The sequence below is a fragment of the Miniopterus schreibersii genome (genome assembly GCF_964146895.1).
Source record: "Miniopterus schreibersii genome assembly, chromosome: 10".
NCBI classification, from domain to species: Eukaryota; Metazoa; Chordata; class Mammalia; order Chiroptera; family Miniopteridae; genus Miniopterus; species Miniopterus schreibersii.
The window spans coordinates 62016628-62037249 of NC_138110.1; the positions used below are offsets into that span (position 1 = coordinate 62016628).

The window sequence follows — 20622 nt, forward strand, 5'->3', positions numbered from 1 at the left end:
CAATAGAAAAACATCAAACACATTTATTCAATAATTGTTTATTAAGACATATTACAGCTGGCACTTATTGAGTATCTATTGTTTACCGGTCTAAGATATAGGGCCAAACAAAACCAAGCACAATCTCTCCCCTTATAGGGCTTCCAACCCAGTTCCAAGCAGAGAAAAAGGCCTGTGCAAAGGCCCAGAAGCAGAAAAACACAGGTGTATTCAAAGAACAGAGAAAGGCGATCTTGGCCAGCACGTACTGGGCTAAGGGGAGAGTAGAAGTGGGGTTGGACCACAGAGCAGGGCCTCACAGGCCATGGAATGGGTCTTAGATTTTATTTTAAAGAAAGAAGGTCACCAAAGGTAAGTAGGGGAGTGATGTGGTTAAATGGAACAGAGCATGAGTTCAGTAAATGTGGTCTGGGTTTGTTAGAATACTGACCATGGACTGATGGGTGAAAGCTGTGGGTCACTGCTGTGACCTGGGACCAGAGATTTCTAGGTCTCAAAGCTCTGGGCCCATGAGGTGTGCCCATCGCCCACCCATCCTTCAGGGTTTTTGTAGCCCAGTGAGGCCATAGGGACCCACTCCAGCCAGTGTCTGGAGATAGAGGCTTAGTCCGCAGGGGGCAGATGAGCCTAAAACAGGGACTCAAGGGAAGGTGATAGAGAAACCAGAGTGGGTAGGATGGATGCCACCTTCATTCTGGAGTAACAGTATGTGCCTGTTAGCAGTAACAGGCACAAAGCTGTGAGAAGGCAGTGTAGGAGTTTCCTGAATCTCCAAAAGACCCCCAGCTCCCAGGACTAGCCAGGGTTACTCCTGGAATCTGCTCCCCCCCCCCCCCCCCCCCGTTCTGCATGACTAAGGAAATTCCAGATTTGAGAGACCCCTGAGAGAGCCAACCACCTTGCTTCTTGGATGCTGACCAGGGTGTCCTGAAGAGTATGAGGGAAGGCTCTTCTTCAGGGAACCTGGGGAGAGCACCCCTTGAGTCTTGTCTGAGTTTTCCAAGGACAGGTGGGTGCTGACTGCCCTGGAGTGAGTGGTTGATGTATATGTAGGCTCTACTGCTGAGGAGCTGGTGGCCAAATAGCGCCATTTCTGGGCCTCAGTCTCCCCATCCCTCAGTGGGCCTCCCAAGGGAAGGCATTTGGGGGTGGAGAACCTCTGTTCTGCCCTGCCTTTTCCCAGCCTTGCCTCTGTGGGAACCACAGGCCCTCCAGGCCACAGATGTGGGGCAATGCTGTGATAAGGAACAGCTGTTGGGGAAGCTGGCCCCCAGGGCTGAGGGGGATGGGATAGAGGCAGGCCCCGGGTGGCTCAAAGTTGATACAGGGCAGAACAACCACTTGTGGGGCGATGTGGAGCACCGTCTGGAGGTCCTAGACCTGGGAATTGTCAGACTCTCCCTTAAGGCAGGTATCTCAGGGGTTCTGGGGCCAGAAACAGGAGTCTTCCCTGGAAATCTTGTTGGGCATAGAGGGGAGGGGCTCTGACTGGGCCATTACAGGCCACTCACGGCTCCGGCTGAGGCTGCAGGGGATGCAAATGAGGCTGACATTGCGGAAAAAGCAGGGACAGTATGTGAGAGGAATCCGTCCCTCTCCCTCTGGCCCTGCCGCTGCGACCCTCCAGCTCTCACTCACTTGATCAGATCCAGGGAGCCCCCGAGATTCTGCCCAGACATAAAGACCTCAGCCAAGGCCTCGGCATCCTGCCGGCACGACTCCTCCCTCCCCCCCAATTCAGGCTTCACGCAGGATTCACTCGGGCCCCTCAGCCCAGAGGGGATACCTAAGAAGGACCTAGACCTCCTGCAGGATCCGAAGGCGAAAGTAGGAAGAGGTGATGGACGAAGCGTCGCGAACCTCTGTCCCCAGCCGCTGGAGGAGGTCTGGGACTGGAGGAGCCGGGCCGCTAAGTGCAGGGGCGGGGCCAGAGATGAAGGGGTGTCAATCAGGGATAGAGGGGCAGGGAAAGGCAGGAGTGGGCGAGGCTTATCCTTGGGGCGGGGACTGCAGTGTAAGGGCGGGGCCAGGACGCAGTGGGGAAAGGGGTGGGGCCAGTTGGGCGGAGGGCGGGGCCTGTGAGCGGGGGCGTGGTCAGCACCTGGCCCGAGGCCTACCCGGCTCACTAGCGGACGCTCTCGTCCGGGTGCGCTGTGACTCCGCAGCGGCCGCACGAGGGCGCCCAGGCAGCAGCGCAGGTCCGAGGAACCTCGCGCGAAGATCCGTAGCTCCAGGGCCCAGTTCCCGTTCAGAAAGCGCTTCTGCAGCTGTGGACAGGCGGGCCGGGTCAGAACCAGACGCCGAACCAGGGCTGCCACGGGGACAACCTCTAACGGCGGGCTTCCCGACCCTGGGAACGACCCCGTAGCGCGGTCTCGGGCAGGCGGACGCCCTGGGCTGGATATCGCTGGGGCCGGACTGGACGGGGGCCTGGAAGATAGAAGCCTTCGGGCGGGTCTGATGTCTCTGCATCGCCCTGGCGCCAGGACAGACGCCCTCGGAGGGGGGGACGAGGCTAAAGGAGGGTACGGCTCGTGGCAGCCCGGGCAGCAACGGCGACCCTGCCCTCACCTAGGGCACTAAATGCGCGAAGCCCGAGGTGTCCGGCCAGAAGGGGAATTCCTTGCTGCGCTGCCAGGGCTTTGTTTGGAGCCGAGCCCACCGGCTGTCATTCAGGGCCCTTAACTCCGCCCCCAAGCTGTCTCTCGTCCCACCCACAGGGGGTCCTTATTCGAGGTCCTGCCACCCTCCTGGTCACTCCCGTCCATCGTACACACGCCGCGTCGCCTCCTTCCCGTCCCGGCCTCGAGTGCCCAGTCATCCCTTTGCGGCCCCCGGACAGTCGCTGTGCCCCCTCCCCGCGGGGCTCGCCCGTCGGTCCCGCGCCCCCAGCTCCAGCCCCCCCCCGTCCCGCCGGGTACCCGAGGCCCCGCCCCTCCCTGAAGGGTTCTCCTCCCTCGCCCGGCCCCGCCCGCCCCTTGCCCGGCCGGTCACCCGGGCCCTGCCTTGGCGGGCCTCGCCACCCCTCGCTCTGGCCCCAGCCTTGCTCTTCCGGTCAGCCCGGTCCCGCCCCCGCCCCCGCACGGCGACCGCCTTTCCTCCCCGCGAGCCCCGCCCCCGCTGCCCTCGGCCGCGCCCGCCCTGTCAGTCACTCGAGACCCCCGGCCGCAGACCCGCCCCCGAGGTTCCGCGGGGCGGGTCTCCTCTGGCGGCGCGGGCTCCGGACCCCCAACCCGTCCCGCGGCCCCTCCCGGCCCGTCGCCCGGCCCCGCCCCTCGACCCCGCTCAGGATCCGCGCTCACCGCGAGGTCGGTCGGGGTGCCGGCGGGCGTCCCCCGGCAGAAGGCGCCCTTCGTGGCGGAGGAGGCGAAGGCGCCCCCAGGCCGGCGGCCCTCACGCTCTGACCGCGGGGAGGGCGCGGGGCGGAGCGGCCCGGCGGGTACCCGGACTCGCCACGCGCCGGAGGGCGGTGAGGGTGAGAGCTCGCCCAGTCCCGCGCCGGGTCCTTGTCACCACCCCCTCAGCCGGGCAGACGTGTACAAAGGACGAGCCCACGACCCCAGGAGTCAGAGCGGCGGCGCCGGCCGGAGACCCACGTCTGCGGGTCTCTTCCCAGCGTTTCCTCTCCTGGCTTCGCCCCCACCGCCGCCCCCACGCCTCGGCCTCCCCCACGGCCTCGGTTTCCCGTCTCTCTTTTGTTAAAAAAAATAGAAATGCTCATTCATTTTTTAAAAATATGTTCTTATTGATTTCAGAGAGGAAGGAAGAGAGAAACATCGATGGTGAGTCACTGACCGCCGCCTCCTGCACGCCCCCTACTGGGGATCTAACAGGGCTGTGCCCTGACCCGGAATCCAACCGCGACCTCCAGGGTCACAGCCCGCGGGTTCCCCTTCTCTCTCCTGCAAATCCAATGCTCTTCTCCAGTCCAACTTCGCAAAGGGCTGAAGCGGTGGGGTCCTGGCAGCGCAGGGGTCAAGTCAGCTCTGGGGTGGGCATTGGTCCTTCCAGATAACCTCCAGGGCTCCTCACTAACCTGGAAGGGTCTGCAGCTTCTGCCCCAGGTCTTCCAGGACTTTCTGTGCCACAGACCAAATCAGGAGAGCACAGGGAAGGTGTTGAGGGACCCTAGCCAAGCCCATAGGTGGGGGCCCTTCTCTAGGACAGCTCTTGAACCTGGGGCTATCTCCCCCTGATGTGAATTTCGGAAATTTATCTGTAATTGTGGGCTCAACAATATCTCCAATTCCACAGGCTCTTCTTACAATGTGACCTTGACACTCCTTCCTGCCATGGGGGTGGGGGTGGGCGGGGGTGGGATCTATGACCCCACTAGAACCTTGATGTACCTTTGCTGGGAAGAAAATAAATCTAGACCAATTAGAACATGATGAGGGTGATGCTATGTAACCGCCTAAGCTAGACCATAAAAGTGCTATACATTCTCTTGGGACATTCTTAGAACCCAGTCACCATGCTTAGAGGAAGCCAAACACATGGAGAGGTCATATGTAGGTGTTCTGCCTGGATGCCAGCCCCGCTGAGGTGCAGGTCTACAGCCAGCCTCAACTTCTAGACATGTACATCTCCAGATGATCCCAGCCATTAGCCATCAAGTCCCCCTTGGCCATCAAGTCTTCCCAGCTGGGGACCCAGACCTCGTGGAGCAGAGACAAGTCATCCCTGCTGTGCCCTTTCTGAATTCCTGACCCACAGAATCCTCAGCATCAGTCTGCTGTTTTATATGCTAAGATTTCAGGTAATTTGTTGTGCAGCAATAGTAACTGGAACAGCAATCAAATGCTATTTTGATCTCAATATACCTGACTCCTCATTTGACTCAGTTGTTTCAGAACTTGGGCAAGAAAGAGGGTGCTTGGTATTGACACCCAGACCTCACCACTGTCCTTCAAATTTCAGCTCAAATATCATCTCCTCAGAAAGACTTTCCCTGACCCCTAGGGACAGTGCCCTCCCTAATCAGTCTAGATTTGTTTTCTTCCCAGCACTTTCCATTTTCCAAAATTACACACACGGAAATTCACAGCCTTCCTGGCCTGCATGCTCTACACACCAAGGCTATTCACTCAGGTCCCTCCACTTCCAGACTCGGATGAAGGGGGATCTGGCTGTGCAATGGACTGAATGTCTGTGTCCCCTCAAAATTCATACGCTGAACCTCATCCCCAAGGTGATGTATTAGGAGGTGGGGCTTCTGGGAGGTGCTTAGGTTGAGTGTGGAGCCCTCATGAATGGGATTGGGACCCTTATAAAAAAGAGACCTCAGAGAGTTCCCTCATCCCTTCTGCCATGTGGGTTACAATGAGAAGATGGGGCTGTCTACAAACCAGGGAGATACGGAGTCTTCCAGCACCTTGATCTTGAACCTCCAGCCTCCAGAACTTCGACAAATAAATTTCTGTTGTTTATAAGTCATTTAACTTATGGTGTTTTGTTATAGTAGTCCAAACGAACTAAGACAGGCTATTAGATTGATACCTCACTATTTAAATTTTATTGGTGCTATTGTAAATAGTACTTTAATAAATCTCGGTTTCCAGATGTTCATTGCTATTATATAAAAACAATTTATTTTTATGTATTGACCTTATATTCTAAGACCCTCCTAAATTCATTTATTAGTTATATTAGTTTGCTAGGGCTGCTTTAACAAAATACCACAGCCTGGGTGGCTTAAACAACAGAAGTGTATTGTCTCACAGTTCTGGAAGTTAGAAGTTCAAAATCAAGGTGTCTACAGGTCTGGCTCCTTCTGGGGGCTGTGAGGAAAGGATCCATTCCAGGCCTCTCTCCTTGGCTTATAAATGTCTGTCTTCTTCCTGTGTCTCTTAACATTGTCTTCCCTCTGTGAATGCTTGTGTCCAACTTTCTCCCCTTTTTTTAAGGAGACCGGTCATACTGATGTCTTCAAAGAATGAGCTTTTGGGTTCGTTGTTTTTCTGTGTCCATATCATTGACTTCTGCTCCTTATTTCTTTCTTCCTGGTTTGGGCTTCATCTGTTTTTGCTTTTCCTTGTTTCAGAAGGTAGAACCCTATATTATTGATTTGAAACATGTCTTCTTTTCCAATAAGCATTTAATTGTATAAAATTCACTCTTAGCTCTGTTTTAGCCGTGTCTCTCCATTTTGATGTGTTGTATTTTCACTTAAACTCAGTTCAAAATGTTTTCTAATTTCTCTTGAGACTTCTTCTCTGACCCATGGGTTATTTAGACATGATGTTTAGTTTCCAAGTATTTGGGGGTTTTCCAGATATCTTTCAGTTCTTAATTTCTAATGTAATTCCACTATGATCAAAGAACATCCTTTATATCATTTAGATTATCAACATTTGTTCAATGTTTAGTTGGTCTGTTTGGTGAATGTTCCATGTACACTTGAAAAGAATGTGTTCTGTTCTACTGTTAGGCAGAGTTTTCTATAGATGTCTGTTAGGTCAAGTTGATTAACAGTGCTGTTCGGGTCTTTCATATCCTTGCTGAATTTCTATTTTTTCAGTTACTGAAAATGGGGCATTGACATCCACAAGTATAATTGTGACTTTGTGTCTCCTTTCCGATCTGTCAGTTTTTGCTTTATATATTTAGGAGCTTTGTTGATAAGCACATATGAACAAGATTATCACGTCTTCTTGGTGAATTAACCCTTTAATCATTATATAATGTCCTTTATCCTTGGTTATTTTTCTTATTCTGAATTCTACTTTGTCTTATTATTAATAGAGCCACTCCAACTTTATTTTGATTAGTGGTTCCATGGTGTATCTTTGTCCATCTTTCTTTTAATCTACCTATAAAATTGTATTTAAAGTGAGCTTCCCATAGGCAGAATATCATTGTGTCTTTTTTTTTTTACTTTAATACTGCAATTGCTGTCCTTTAATTCATGCATTTATGTAATAATTAGTACATTTATATAACTTTTGATTAGAGAAAATTTAGTAGGTCTACTATTTTATTATTTTTTAAAATTACCTCCTCTGTCCCCGATCTTTCTTTCCTGCCTTCCTTTGGATTATTCTTAGTATTCCATTTTAGCTTATTTATTGGCTTTCTTTATATATATCTTGGTATTAATTTTCTCTAGGGCCTGTGGTTTCCTTGGGGATTATAACATACGTGCTTTACTTTTTTTTTACGTTTTAAATGTATCTTTATTGTTGAGAGTATTACAGGTATACCATTTCCCCCTCCCCCAATTGATCCCCTCCACTTTCCTCCCACCCCCTTCCTAGGCCTTCACCCTGTTATTAACTGTGTCCATGGGTTATACATATAACTTCTTTGGTTAATCTCTTCCTACCCTCCACCCCCCTTCCCTCTTTCCTCTGAAATATGATTGTCTGTTACATGTGTCAATGTCTCTGGATCTATTTAGTTCGTCAGATTCTTCTGTTCATTAGCTTCTTCTTAAAGAAGACCCTTCAACTTTTCCTGTAGTGCCGGTTTGGTGGTGATGAACTCCTTTAGCTTTTCCTTGTCTGAGAAGCTCTTTATTTGACCTTCAATTCTAAATGATAGCTTTGCTGGGTAGAGCAATCTTGATTGTAGTTCCATGTTTTTCATCACTTTGAATATTTCTTGCCACTCCCTTCTGGCCTGCAAAATTTCTGTTGAGAAATCTGCTGACAGTTGTATGGGTGCTCCCTTGTAGGTAACTAACTGCTTCTCTCTTGCTGCTTTTAAGATTCTCTCTTTGTCTTTAACCTTTGGCATTTTACTTATGATGTGTCTTGCTGTGGGCCTCTTTGGGTTCCTCTTGTTTGGGACCCTCTGTGCTTCCTGGACTTGTAAGTCTATTTCTTTCCCCAGGTAGGGGAAGTTTTCTGTAATTATTTTTTCAAATAGGTTTTCAATTCCTTGGTCTCTTTCTGCCTCTCTGGCACCCCAATAATATGAATGCTGGGCCTCTTAAAGTTGTCCCAGAGGCTCCTTATACTATTTTCATATTTCTGGATTCTTTTTTCTTTTTGCTCTTCTGGTTGGGTGTTTTTTGTTTCCTCATGTTCCAAATTGCTGATTTGATTCTCAGCGTCCTCTACTCTGCTGTTGATTCCCTGTAAATTATTCTTCATTTCAGTTCCTGTAGCCTTCATTTCAAATTGGTACTTTATTATGTTATCAATTTTCTCAGTTATTTCCCTAACAGTCTCCTTAAACATCCTTATAACCAAAATTCTGAACTCTCTATCTGTTAGCTTGCTTGGATCTATTTCATTTAGTTCCTCTTCTAGAGATTTCTTCTGTTCTTTCCTTTGTGACATCTTTCTTTGCCTCCACATTTTGGCTGCTTTCAGGTGTTTGTTTCTATGTAGTAGGTAGAGCTGCTATGTCTCCTGGAATCTGTAGAGTGGCTTTGTGTAGTAGGTGTCCTGTAGGGTCCAGTGGCTCAGCCTCCCCAGTCACCTGAGCTGGGCCTTCTAGGTGCTCCCCTGTGTGGGCTGTGTGCACTGTCCTCTTGTAGTTGAGCCTTGGTTGCTGTTGGTGTCCCTGGGAGGAACTGACCTCCAGGCCAATCAGCTGTGAGGACCAGCTGCAACTACAGCCAGAGAGAGCTGCTGTGCTGGAGACACCCTTATGGATCAGGATTTACTTCAGTGGAGCTTTGGTGTTCACCAAGTGCACCCCTTGAGTGTCACTCTTGGATGTGGCAGGGTTGTAATCCAGCATGATTGAGTCTGACCACCAGGTGCACTGTCTCTGGGGCCCCCCAGGAGGTGCAAAGTCAGCCTGTGCCAGTGCCTTGCCCAGGGCCACCCAGCATGAGCTACTCAGCAAACTGTAGCTGGCTGCTACTTCTGCTGGGCTTGGAGGTGTCCAGGAGAGGCCAAGCTATGAGCCAATGCAGCTGCCGCTAGTGCCAGGCCTGGGGCCACTTATCAAGCTGTCTGGGGCCCGCTGCTGCTTGTTTGAGAGATTTTAGGAAATCCTAAGCATGAGGCTTGAGAGGCCACTTGCATAGAAATGCCCCTAGAAATGGCCTGGATGAGCTGCAGGTGGGGAGGGGCGGGGCCTCCAGGATCACAGGGCGGGGCCAAAGGTGTGAGTCAGGTGCTGGCGATTCAAATATGGCTCCTGCCTGCCGGCTGTGTGGGGAGGACTCACCAAAGGAGCAACAGCCTCTGCCAGCTCTTCTGCCTGGGAGGAAGCCGCCCCTCCACCTCTCGCCCCGACTTCAGGCAGGTTAGTTCCTCCCCGAGTGGCCCAGGTCCTTTCAGGCTGCTGCCCGGCGCTGGGCCCAGAGGGAGCGTCCGGGTGGGTCTGTGTGCGGGCCCTTTGAGAGGAGCTGCTGGGGCTCCCACAGCCTCTGTGACCCTCAGGGACCGTCCCTGCTGGCTTCACAGCCCGGAGTTGTGGGGACGTCTCTTCCCGGCCTGGGCTGGGGGCCTGCTGTGGGGCTGGGACCCCCTCCCTCCTCTGGGAAACCTCCGCCGCCGAGATTCCCTCCCAGGTTTCAACCGCCGCCCCGTGTGTGGGCCCGCGGCACGTCTCCGGGATTCAGCTCTGATCTGCCCACTCCTACCGGTCTCGGTGCTTCTTCAGTATGCTGGTTGTGGGGCTTCTGTTCAGCCAGATCTCCGGAGGCTCAGAGTGATGGTGGTTCTGTATTTTAGTTGTAATTTTGATGTGGTTGCGGGAGGCAGCGGGTGCTGCTGTTACCTACGCCGCCATCTTGTTGTTCCTCTACATGCTTTACTTTTTATAATCTATTTAGTGTTAATAATTTACCACTTCAAGTAAAACACAGAAGCTTTACAAACCTACAGATGCCTTTACCTTCTCCTCTTTATGTTATAGTTGCCATATTTATTACATCTACATTCATTGAAATACCCCAGGAAATGTTATGATCTTTGTTTTCAAGGTATATGTGTTTTACAGAACTTGATAGGATAAATATAACCTATTATATTTACTCATGTATTTATCTTTTTGTTGCCTTTTTTATTTCTAAAGTTCCAAATTTCTTTCTGGGATAATACTCCATTAGCCTAAAGAACTTCCTTTAGCATTCCTTTAGAGCAGGCTCACATGATAAATTCTTAGTTTCCTTCACTGATGGTGTCTTTATTGTGTTTGAATTCCTGAAGGATATTTTTGCTAGATGTAGAATTCTGGGTTGACCGTTCTTTTCCTTTCATCACTTTAAAGATGTTGTTCCACCATTGTCAGGCCCCCATGGTTTCTGATGAGAAATCTGCAGCCATTGGAATGATTGTTCCCCTATTTATAAAGTGTTTTGTTTTTTTTCTGGCTGCTTTCAAAAATTTTTGCCTTATTGTTGGTTTTAGAAGTTTGATTTTGAGGTGTCTGAGTATGGTTGTTTCTTAGTTTATCCTGTTTGGAGTTCTCTGAGCTTATTAAATTTGTAAATTTATGTTTTTCACCAAATTTGGGGAAATTTCTGCCATCATTAAAAAAATTTTTTCTGCACCAATAAGGAACTCCTCTGACATGAATATTAAATACTTGATATTGTCCCATATGTCCCTAAGTCTCTGTTCAATTTGAAAAGTATTTTTGCTCTCTGTTCTTTAGGCTGGATCACTTCTATTGATCTAGGTTCAGGTTCACTGAGTCTTTCCTTTGTCTCCTGCCCTCTGAGACTGAAACCATCCAGCGATTTTTTAAGATCTGAGTTATTATAGTTCTTTTAAAAAGTTCATCTAGTCACTTGGCTCTTTTTTTTCTTAATATATATAACTCAGTGTTTTTTAAAAAAAGTCATTTTATTAAGGTACAATTGACATACAAAAAGCAGTAAATATTTATTGCATGTATCTTGATGAGTTTGAAAATAAGTATACACTCATGAAACCCTCACCACAATCAAGGCCATAACTTTATCCATCACCTTCAAAAGTTTCCCCCGCCCCATCCTGCTTTTAATATTGATTTCCCGTTTGTGGTAAGAGCACTTACATAACATCTACCCTCTCAGCAAGCTTTTAAGTATACAATACAATATTAACTCTAGGCCTCTGTTTTACAGTTCATCTCCAGAACTTATTTGTCTTGTATTACTGAGACTTTGTACCTTTTGACAAACACCTCCCCATTTTATTGGTTCTTTTTAAAAATAATTTGTACTTGTCTTCTCAGAATGTCTGTTTTTCCATTAATTTCTAAAGCGTTTATCTTCCCTTCATGGAGGATGGATATAGCAGCTGGTTTGAAGTCTTTGATAATTCCAACATCTGCATCTTTTTGTGGCTGACATCTATTGATTTTCCTTTGAGAATTGGTTGGAGGTTCCTTACTGAGTAACTTTGCATTGTATCCTGGATATTTTTTAAAAATATGTTTTTATTTATTTTAGAGAGAGAGGGAGAGGGATAGAGAGATAAAAACACTGATGAGAGAGAAACATCAACATGGATCGGCTGCCCCCTTCATGTCTCCTACTGGGGATTGTGCCCACAAATCGAGCATGTGCCCCAACCGGGAATCAAACTGGTAACCTCTTGGTTCATGGGTCGACGCTCAACCACTGAGCAACACCAGCCAGGCTGTAGCCTGGGTATTTTAAATATTATCTTGTGAGATTCTGGGTACTATTAAAAGGCTCTGTAGAATTTTTTTTTTTTTAAATAGCAGGCAAACCTGGGTAGGTTCAGGCTGCATGTTCTATGTCACTTTCTGTGGGCAGTGATTCTAATTCCATTTTATTTTCAAAGTTTTGCTATGCCGTTTGGGTCTGCCTGGTGCTGGGGTTAGTCTTGGACTGAGCCAGTGGTTTATGTGGTGGTTCAATACTTTTCAAAGCCTTTGTCATCCTTCTTGGGGTGTGTTCCACCCAGGCACAGCTTGGGGATGAGTCCAGGACTTGTGTTGGTTCATACACAGGATTAGAGAGCTCCCTTTACCCACTCTCTCCTTTCCAGGATTTTCTCCGCATTCTCTGGCTCCCAAGGGCCCCTTTTCCTGGTCCTCTGGTCAGAATATGACGTCCTCTCAGAGTTTTAACTGCCAGCACTGTCTCACAATTCCTCACCATGGGCCTGCCTCCGTGCAAAGCAGCAAGAGAAGAGAGAGAAAAAGGTTAGGGGATTCTCACACTGTTGGTGCTGTGTGAGCCCCTTTCCCATGTTCTCTTCCTTAGAGGGGGTGGGTTGTCTCCTGGACCTTTTCTCTCAGCAGGATTGGGAACTGGAGCACAGCCAGGCCTCCCCGGGCAGGGCCAGGTGAGAGCAGAGGTCAAATAAAACAACAAGGCTTCTCCTCACACTCTCCAGCTCATGGGGCCCCTTTTCCTGGTTTTCTGGCCAGAATGTTAGGCTTTTCTATTGGAGTTTGTTGTTGTTGTTTGTTTGTTTTTTAATATATCTTTATTGATTTCAGAGAGAGGGGGAGAGGGAGAGAGAGAGAGAGAGAAACATCAAAGATGAGTCATTGATTGGCTGCCCCCTGCACACCCCCAGAATGTGCCCTGACTGGGAATCTAACTGCCATCTCCTGGATCATAGGTCGATGCTCAACCATTGAGCCACACCGGCCGGGCTCTATTGGAGTTTTTGCTGCCATGTCAACTGTGCAGTCTCCTAGTTCAGGGTCAAAGTGAGAAGATACAGGAAGAAAGTTTACCAGGAACCTCCCCACTGTTACACTGGTTGTTTTTCAAATTTGACTTTTCATCCCAATCTGCTCTCTATTATTTACTTTCCTGAGTTTTTCCTTAAGTGGTTGCTTTTTGTATTTCTACCTAGTCCAAAATTCTAAAACCAGCCTTGAAGGCAATTTTAAAGGTAAAATAGTCTTGTTAATTCTCAAAATGGGAAGAGAATACTGTATGTTCTCATTTCCCACCCCCAAGACTACTTTCTAGGCTATGACCTCAGCCCAGGAGGCCAAGGCTGAGGGACTCTGGACAAGTCACTTAACCTGTCTGGGTTTTCCTTTTCTTATCTCTACAATGAGTGTGTTGGGTTAAGTGGTATGTAAGGGAGCCCCCAGCTCTGACTCTTCAATTTAATCAAAATAGACTCCAGTCCAACCTAGTAGCATTGAAACTGTACATGCCCTGTGATGCAGTGTCACATTCCTCCTCAGACATGTTCACCAAGAAACATGTATGACATTCAGAGCAGCACCGTTGATAATAGAAAAAGCCATAAAACAACCCAAACTCCATCAGTAGGAGGTTGGGTAAATAAATTACATTGTGGAATACTATACAGCAGTGGAAATGAGTGAACTAAGGCTACACACATCAATATAGATGTTTTTTATGTAATTCATATTGCATGAGAAAAGCAAGAGACAGAAAATTATACACAGTATGATTCTATTTCTGTAAAAGGCAAAACCAGGTAAAATTAAGCAATAATGTACTTAGGGATACATACTGGTACATACGTGGAAAAGACAAAAAAAGAACACGCTATTGATTGACACAAAGTTGAATAGTGGGGACATCTTTCAAGGACATCCAGAGGGGTACATGGGGCTTCAAAAGAAGTAATATTCTATTCCTTAAGCAGGATGGCTGATGCTTAAATGTTCATTTTATTATTACCTTTAAATTGTATACATTAGTAATATCTACTCTCTCTATGTATATATTTCACAAGTTGAAAAAAAATTCAAGAATTTGGCCAAGATCTTCCTTATGGATGATGTAATGGTTTCTTCGAGGGGGGCTGTCCAAGAAAGAAGAAAGGACGGGCGAGTGGGGGCAAGAGTAGTTAAGGCACTCATCAGAGCCAAGCTGAGGGTGGGGGTGTCCGAATTCGTCGCCTGCTGTGTACATGCACATAAACACACATACCAAAGAGAAAACACTCTCCCAGGGAGTTCATATCTGGGTGCAGTTCCCAAATATTCCGCTAGAGGCCGACAAGGCACCAGTGTTCGTCTGCGCGGGGACCAGGCCTCACTTCTCTCGCGCGCCAGCGCACTTCCGAATCTTCCCAGGAGGGGGCGCCAGCGCCCGGAGGAAGGCCAGAGTGGGCGTGGCGCGGTTTGCTGGTGCGCTCGCGAGCTCCGCGGCTCCCTGGTCCACCCACCTCCCCCGGCCGCCTAAAGATCCGAGTCCCACGCTGAGGAACTGAGCAGCAGCCGGAGCCAGGACTCTGCTGCGCCTCCCGCAGCCTTGCCTTCAAGCTTGGATCCTGCTGCACCCGCTCTGTATATAAAGTGAAGAATCTAGGTTTTTGAAGTCTAGATTGTTGCAATCTAGGCACAGCATTTTGCAAATTTTACATGAACACAGACCAAAAAACCATAAACACATTGCTAGGATTCTTTCCAGATAAGACCTAAAGTTTAAGCTTCAGTAATTTCAGGGTAAATCCACCTCTGATCATACATATGAATATTTATTTACTGTCTTCTGCTAGAACATAAGTTCCAAGACGGCTAAATTTTAAATTGTTAGCTCCCGCTCAAGGAAGCTTTATAACTATTTGTAGAAGGAGCCAGTTGGGGCTGGTACAGTTTTCCAGGTAGACATGACAATGGCCTGGCCTGGGGCTTGAGTGGATGGCATTAGAATGATGCCACTGAAACCTCAAAAAAGTGACTGTAATACCTGTTTTAAAGCTGAGAATGCTAAGGGTCAGGGCAGTGCAGCAAGTGACCAGTCGGAAGTGACACAGGGCCTAGAACCTGAATCTGCCATCCCTTGTCCCCTCTTGGCCCCAGCCACCACCCTTCCAACACCCCATCCCCCTACCCTGGCCCCCAGCCACCCCTTGCACAAGGCCCTGATGCAACCCTGTACCAGCCCTGGGTGCCCCTGTTGTGAGCAGCACTGGGAAAAAGATTTTGCAAGAGTTGAGACAGGAAGCTCCAGCGAGGGCAGTGCTGGGAAGATAAGGGTGCCCCCGCCCCTTGCGAGCCTCCAGGCCTTCTGGTTTCCTCTCTTCCCTTCCTTTCCCTTTCCCGGAAAGAGGCTCCCGCACCCTGGCCTGGCCTTGACTCACCACCTGTCCCTCTGGCAGCCAAACTGGGATCCCAGGCCCTCCTGTCACTGGAAAGCCTTGCTGTGTGTGACACTGGACAGCAGAGAGCCGTCTCTTGCCAGCAGTTTCTGAAGCTCCGCAAGAATAGCTGGCATCAAGACAAGCTCTACCTCGGAGCCTTAGTTTCAGGAGGTAAAGTGGGGGGAGGGGCTCCTGGAGTACCCTCCTATTAAGCCAACTTTGAGGTCTGGGGTGACTCAGATTGGCAGGTGTAAGGTTGGGGTTTGTATGTGAAGCACCCTTGATCCTATGGAGGGGGGTAGGCATTCAGAGGTCAGGGCCTGGTGATCCCCCAGCCTGCAGGACAGAAGCAGGTATATCTCATAGTTTCATTGGTCTCTACCTGGTTCAAGACCTGTGCCCAGCTGTGTGACCTGTCCTCTCAGAACCAGGGCACACAGGACCTGACCCAGGACCTCTTAGAGACTGAGTCTTGGCCATTTCCATCTTTAAGGCTCTAGTAAGATTTTTAAAATTGAGAAATACCAAAACAAATGGTGGGTTGCCAAAATTGTGGTATGTGTTGTGTCTTGGATTTTCCCAGTTTATGCATTTAAAACAAAAATATATAATGACCAGGTATGATTTCAATTGGAAATAAGATGAAAAAGGCTAAATTGGTAATCCCAAGGGAACATGAAGCCTCTCATAAGCCTGGTTTGGACCAGCCTGATTTCTGGAAAGTCCTCTAAGTCAATGTCCCAGTGTGGCCTTGGGTAGGACACCTCACCTTTCTGATGCCTCTTTTTTTCATCGGAGAGTAGGAATAGCTATGGGTCCACACACCTGACAGGGCTGATGAGACAACCCCCTTAGGAAGGACTCAGACCATTTTACACCAGCATACACTAAGTGTCAGTCCCAGTGCTGAGCTTCTAACATGCATTGGTTCAGTCGATCCTGGGGGACGAAGTTCCTGAGCCCATTTTCCAGGTGAGAAAACAGAGGCTTGGACAGGTGAAGTGATGAACATCAGGCTCATTCAGAGGCTGTGGTCTATCAGCCTTGCTACTAAAATGTTAGCCTATTGTTACTGTTGTTGTTGCTGCTGTGATTATTAAAGTGCACATTAAATAAATCAGTTTTTAAAAAGAGCTAAGTATAGTACCTGGCACTTAAGTGTTCTGTTTGTTTTAAAAAAATAAAAATTTAAAAAGTCAGGTCTTGGGCCCAAAGCCCTAGAGAGGCAGGGTCCAATGTTCAAGAAACTTTGTCCTGGTGTTGTTTTTTTCAAATATGTCTTTATTGACTTCAGAGAGAGGGAGAGCAAGAGAGAGAGAGAGAGAAACATCAATGATGAGAGAGTCATTGATGAGCTGCCTCCTGCACGCCCCCCACTGGGAATGGAGCCCACAACCCGGCACGTGCCCTGACCGAGGAACCCAAACGCGACCTCCCGGATCCTAGGTCGATGCTCAAGCTCTGGGCCGGGGGCTGGGCTGTCCTGGTGTTTCTTGGGGGGCTCCCTCCCGGCTCCTCTCCTCGCGCCATCGGTTAAGGAGTTAATGATTTCCCACGCGGGGGCAGGAAGAAGCAGGGTTTGCATACATGCACACACCCTCCCCCCCCACACACACACTCACTCACTCACTCTCTCTCTCAGCCCAGCGGCCTCTGCCCCCTCCTCCCTCCCCCTCCCCGCGGGCCGAGAGCCTCTTGTGCAAGCCGCCAGCGCCCGGCGGTTCCCAGGCCGGCTGCAGCTGCGGGCGGAGGGGCAGGGCGGGGGCGGCGCGCTGTTTGTCTAGCGCGGCCGTGCCAAAGGCGGCGGGCCCCAGACAGCCAGGCGCCTCCGTACACCTGGGGATGCTCAGGTTAAATAGCTCCGCATTCCTCGGGCCCAGCTGATGGAAACGCTCCCAGGCCGCCGCCGAGCCGGCCTCCAGATGGGCTGGGCCTGGGCCAAAGGGGAAAAGAGGGAAACGTGGAAGCCGGAGTGTGCCTGAACGGTGGGGACGCGCGGGGCGGGGGCGAGGGGAGGCGGCCCCAGCGGTCCTCCCCGGGGGAAGGGCCCTGCGGTGCAGGAGTGCGCGGGACACGCCCCCGCCCCCGTGGGTGGGCTTGCGGGCGGGGCCCACACACGCGAGGCAGTGGGTGCACACGTGTGCCTCTGAGGACACTCCAAGGACGCGAGGCGACAATTAATAATAATTTATAACTAGCAAACACTACGGGCTAAGTGCGCTACTTCGTTTTTTCTCTGCAATCCTATGAAGTTAATGCTGTAAAACAGCATCGGGGTAGAGCTGATGGGGCGTAGCAAAGGACTTAATTTACCTCCAATTATTGTGTTCTTTGATAAAGTTCCTAATGTGCTTGGGGAAGGGGTGGTACCTGGTTTTTTAAATTTTTCAGTTGCACTTGATATACAATATTAGTTTCAGATGTACAACATGGTGATTAGACAAGGGGTGGTACCTGCCTTAATGTTAGTGCTCAATAGGCGATACTCTTTTTATTTTGTTGTTCATCCCCTCTGAACCTCTATTTCTGTTGCAAACCTAGGATCAGAATCCTGCTGCTAGCCCCTACATGAAATCCTCTATGTAAAGGGTTGAGCTTAGAGGCAGGCTCATGGTACAAGGTGCTATTTATTTTATTGTTTTTATTTATTAATAAAATGTATTAATAGTCTTACCTTCTCTGGGACAAGTGCTTTGCCTTTTTGGAGACTCGGTTTCTCCCTGTGTGATACATGGGAGCTGACCTGGTAGGGTCCATGGAGTTGGTGTCCCTAGGGCCTCACAATTGCCAATAAAGTGGGTACTTGAACGTTTCAGGAAGGGTTTGCCTGAACACAGCAGCCCCCACCTCCACCCCAGACCAGCAGAGACCCAGAAATGCCAGCCAATCTACAGAACAATTACACACTTAGGAACCCAGTGTGGTTCTGCAGCCCCCAGACACACAAACCCATCCATCAAGACAGACCCATGCTGAGATGCTCACAATGCATTTAGGCAGAACACACAAGCCCAAACAGCTGGAGGTTGCACACTTATCTGCAGAACACATGTGCTCACATTTGCCCTTCTGCTTACACCCCCAGGCCTGTACACCAACAGAGGACCCAGCCCCATGGGGGAACTGCCAGTTCACTCATCACACACACAGGCCCAGACACTCATATGCACTCCCCCATGAGTACAAACTCACACGCGTGTCCAGGCAGATAGGCCCTTGCCAATGACACCTTTTTCCTGCTCAGGAGCTGGGGACTGACTCACCCACTCCTCAGAGCCCACACAGGAGCCCTGGGGGAGAGAGGAGGTTCTTGTGAGCTGCTGGCATAGCCAGGCCAGGGTGAGGGGGCAGACTTCGGACCCAGAGCAGGTGGCCCTGCAGCTGTGCTCACGCTGGCCCTGCCAACTTACTCACCCACTTGGACAAGCCTAGAGCCCCAGGGCAGCCTGCTGGGACCCAGGGTGAGGCGGCCTGTTGGGGGACTACTGGGGATTGGGGCAATTGAAGTTCTGCCTCAGACAATGAGGCTCTGGATAAGTCCCTCTCCTCTGGATCTCACTTCCTCCATCCTGGCAAATGTGCAGGTGGGTCCCGTGGCCTGATTCTCCAACTTAAATGGCTCCAATACTCCTGAAGCCAGAGGGGGCCTTGCAAGGTTGATCTGCATCCTAACGATCTCCCCAGGTGACCCAGATGGCTCAATGACCACTTTGAGAAACCCTAGAGGATTTAACTTTATGACAATAGGGAACAGGAGAATGGCCAGGGATGAAGGAAAGAATACTTTAAAGACACCGGAAACACTCAGTTCAGGTCGGTGAAAGTGACAGTCCAGATGTGGCCTTCCAGCCCCCCACCTCCCAGCACTAGTGCAAAGAAAAGGGCCAGGGGGCCACCCCCCCAACCCAGGCCCCTCCCGTCCATCCAAGAACACTGCAACTCTACCACCATCTAAAGTATTTGTTTAATAACAACAACAGAAAAAAAACAAACAACCCACAGAACTATTGTAAAACAATATTCTCAGTCGGTGATCATTGTAATATACAATACAAAGCAATTAATTTCCTCAGAAATCTGAGAAGCACCAAACGTGACCATTTTTTAAAATGTCTGCTTTTCAAAAAATAGAAACACACGGGGGGGGGGACTCCCCCAAGTCTCTGGTGGCAGATAGGTGTGGAGGGAAGGTCGGCCTGTCCTGTCAGTCCCCCAGCCCTGGGCTGGATCCAGCGCGAGCCCAGAGGCCGCTGCCTCAGTGTGGCCCCTGCCCGGCGGCGGCAAGGCGCTCGGAGGCCCGGCGAGCACGGTCCTCGCGCGCCCTGGAGCTCGGCGCTTCAGCGACACAAGATGCGGTCGTCCGCGGGAACACACGCCGCCTGCGAAACCAAGAGAGGAGAGGTGAGACGGCGGGCTGGAGGGGGCACGGCTGCGGGACGCCCCCGCCCCAGGAGACGCGAGGCAGGAGCGCTCCTTCCGATGTCCTTGGGAACCCTCACACAGCCAGGGGCCGAAAGGGTGGGGCAGACGGAAGGCAAGTCCCCCCTCCCTCTCCGGGACTCAGTTTCCCCATCTGAAGAAAGAAGGAAAAATGATCTCGTGCTCCAGCTGGGACCTCACCTCGGCCGCCAGGGCGCTGATCTCGCCGTTGAGGGTGCTGAGCGGAGCGCGAGCGGGGAGCCCCCGGCCCCCGGGGGTCCCGACTTGAGATTCCGAGTTCAGTTCTAACTCCAGGTCCCAGATGTAGTCGATGACGTGCTGGAGGATCTCCACCCTGCTCACCTTGCGGTTCTGGGGCAGGGTGGGCACCAGCTCCTTGAGGCGCGAGTAGCAGCCGTTCATGTCGTAGAGCAGCACGTTGACCTGCGGCTCGTCCAGCAGCGCGGGCAGGCGCGCCCCGGGGCCGCCGGCGCAGCGCGAGATGGCCACGCTCTGCTCCGACAGGCAGCGCACCACCTCGCCCGCGCCGCCCGCCGTCCTGCCGGCCTTGAGCGCGCAGCTGGGGCCCGCGGCGGCCGCGGCGCTGCCACTGGCGACCTTCATGCTGCTGGCGTCGGGGTGGCGAGAGGCGGGAGCCGCGTGCGGGAGGAAGCCCGAGCGCTGCAGGGACGGTTGTAGAAAGCGCGACCCGGGCCCACCGCGCGGTCATTATAAAGACGTCGGGCCCCCGCCCCGAGGGGCGGGCTCAGGCGTTTAAAAGCAGCCAATGGGCGCCCTGGGGGCGTGGCCCCGAGAGCCTCTGGGCCCCGCCTCCTGCTCGACTAGTGCACCCTGGAGGGCGCGGAAAGGGACCCCGAGCCTCAGGGACCCAGGGAGTGGGAAGGCGCGGGACCGGGTGGCCGGTGAGGCGAGGGCGCCTCGGGCAGGAGGCGAGCAGGCTGAGTCGACACTGCCGACGACAGAAAGACTTCAAGGACCAGCTTTCCCGGGTTCATTCTCTCACCTCTCCAGCTCCATTTTACAGATGAGAGAGACTGAGGCCCGGCGGAAGGAGCGGCTGGCTCTGGGTTGCCCAGAGAGCCCGGGCTTTTGGCTCCTACTGGAAGATGACCTCTGGGACCCTGATCTTCCGAATATTTGGGCGGAAGTTTAAAGCGGGCCCTCCGTTAACACTGCGCTGGGACTGGCCTCTCCCAATTCCCAGAGTGTTGTTACGGTTCCTGGGAGGCCCCCCCCC

General features: G+C 51.0%; 2 protein-coding genes across 2 annotated transcripts; both read right to left on the minus strand.

Moving 5' to 3' along the window:
- Nucleotides 1-34: 34 nt before the first annotated feature.
- Nucleotides 35-18612, minus strand: LOC308562336 (uncharacterized protein; the record flags this gene model as incomplete). Its single annotated transcript, XM_081148328.1, has 6 exons — nucleotides 35-1909; nucleotides 2102-2267; nucleotides 3303-3505; nucleotides 4037-4079; nucleotides 18209-18235; nucleotides 18505-18612. The coding sequence occupies 6 exons, from the start codon at nucleotides 18610-18612 to the stop codon at nucleotides 1635-1637; spliced, it is 822 nt and encodes a 273-aa protein (XP_081004454.1). The 3' UTR covers nucleotides 35-1634.
- Nucleotides 18613-18890: 278 nt separating this feature from the next.
- Nucleotides 18891-20081, minus strand: ID1 (inhibitor of DNA binding 1). Its single transcript, XM_081149925.1, has 2 exons — nucleotides 19566-20081; nucleotides 18891-19324 (listed from the first exon to the last, which is right to left on the minus strand). The coding sequence occupies exons 1-2, from the start codon at nucleotides 19986-19988 to the stop codon at nucleotides 19283-19285; spliced, it is 465 nt and encodes a 154-aa protein (XP_081006051.1). The 5' UTR covers nucleotides 19989-20081; the 3' UTR covers nucleotides 18891-19282.
- Nucleotides 20082-20622: the final 541 nt, after the last annotated feature.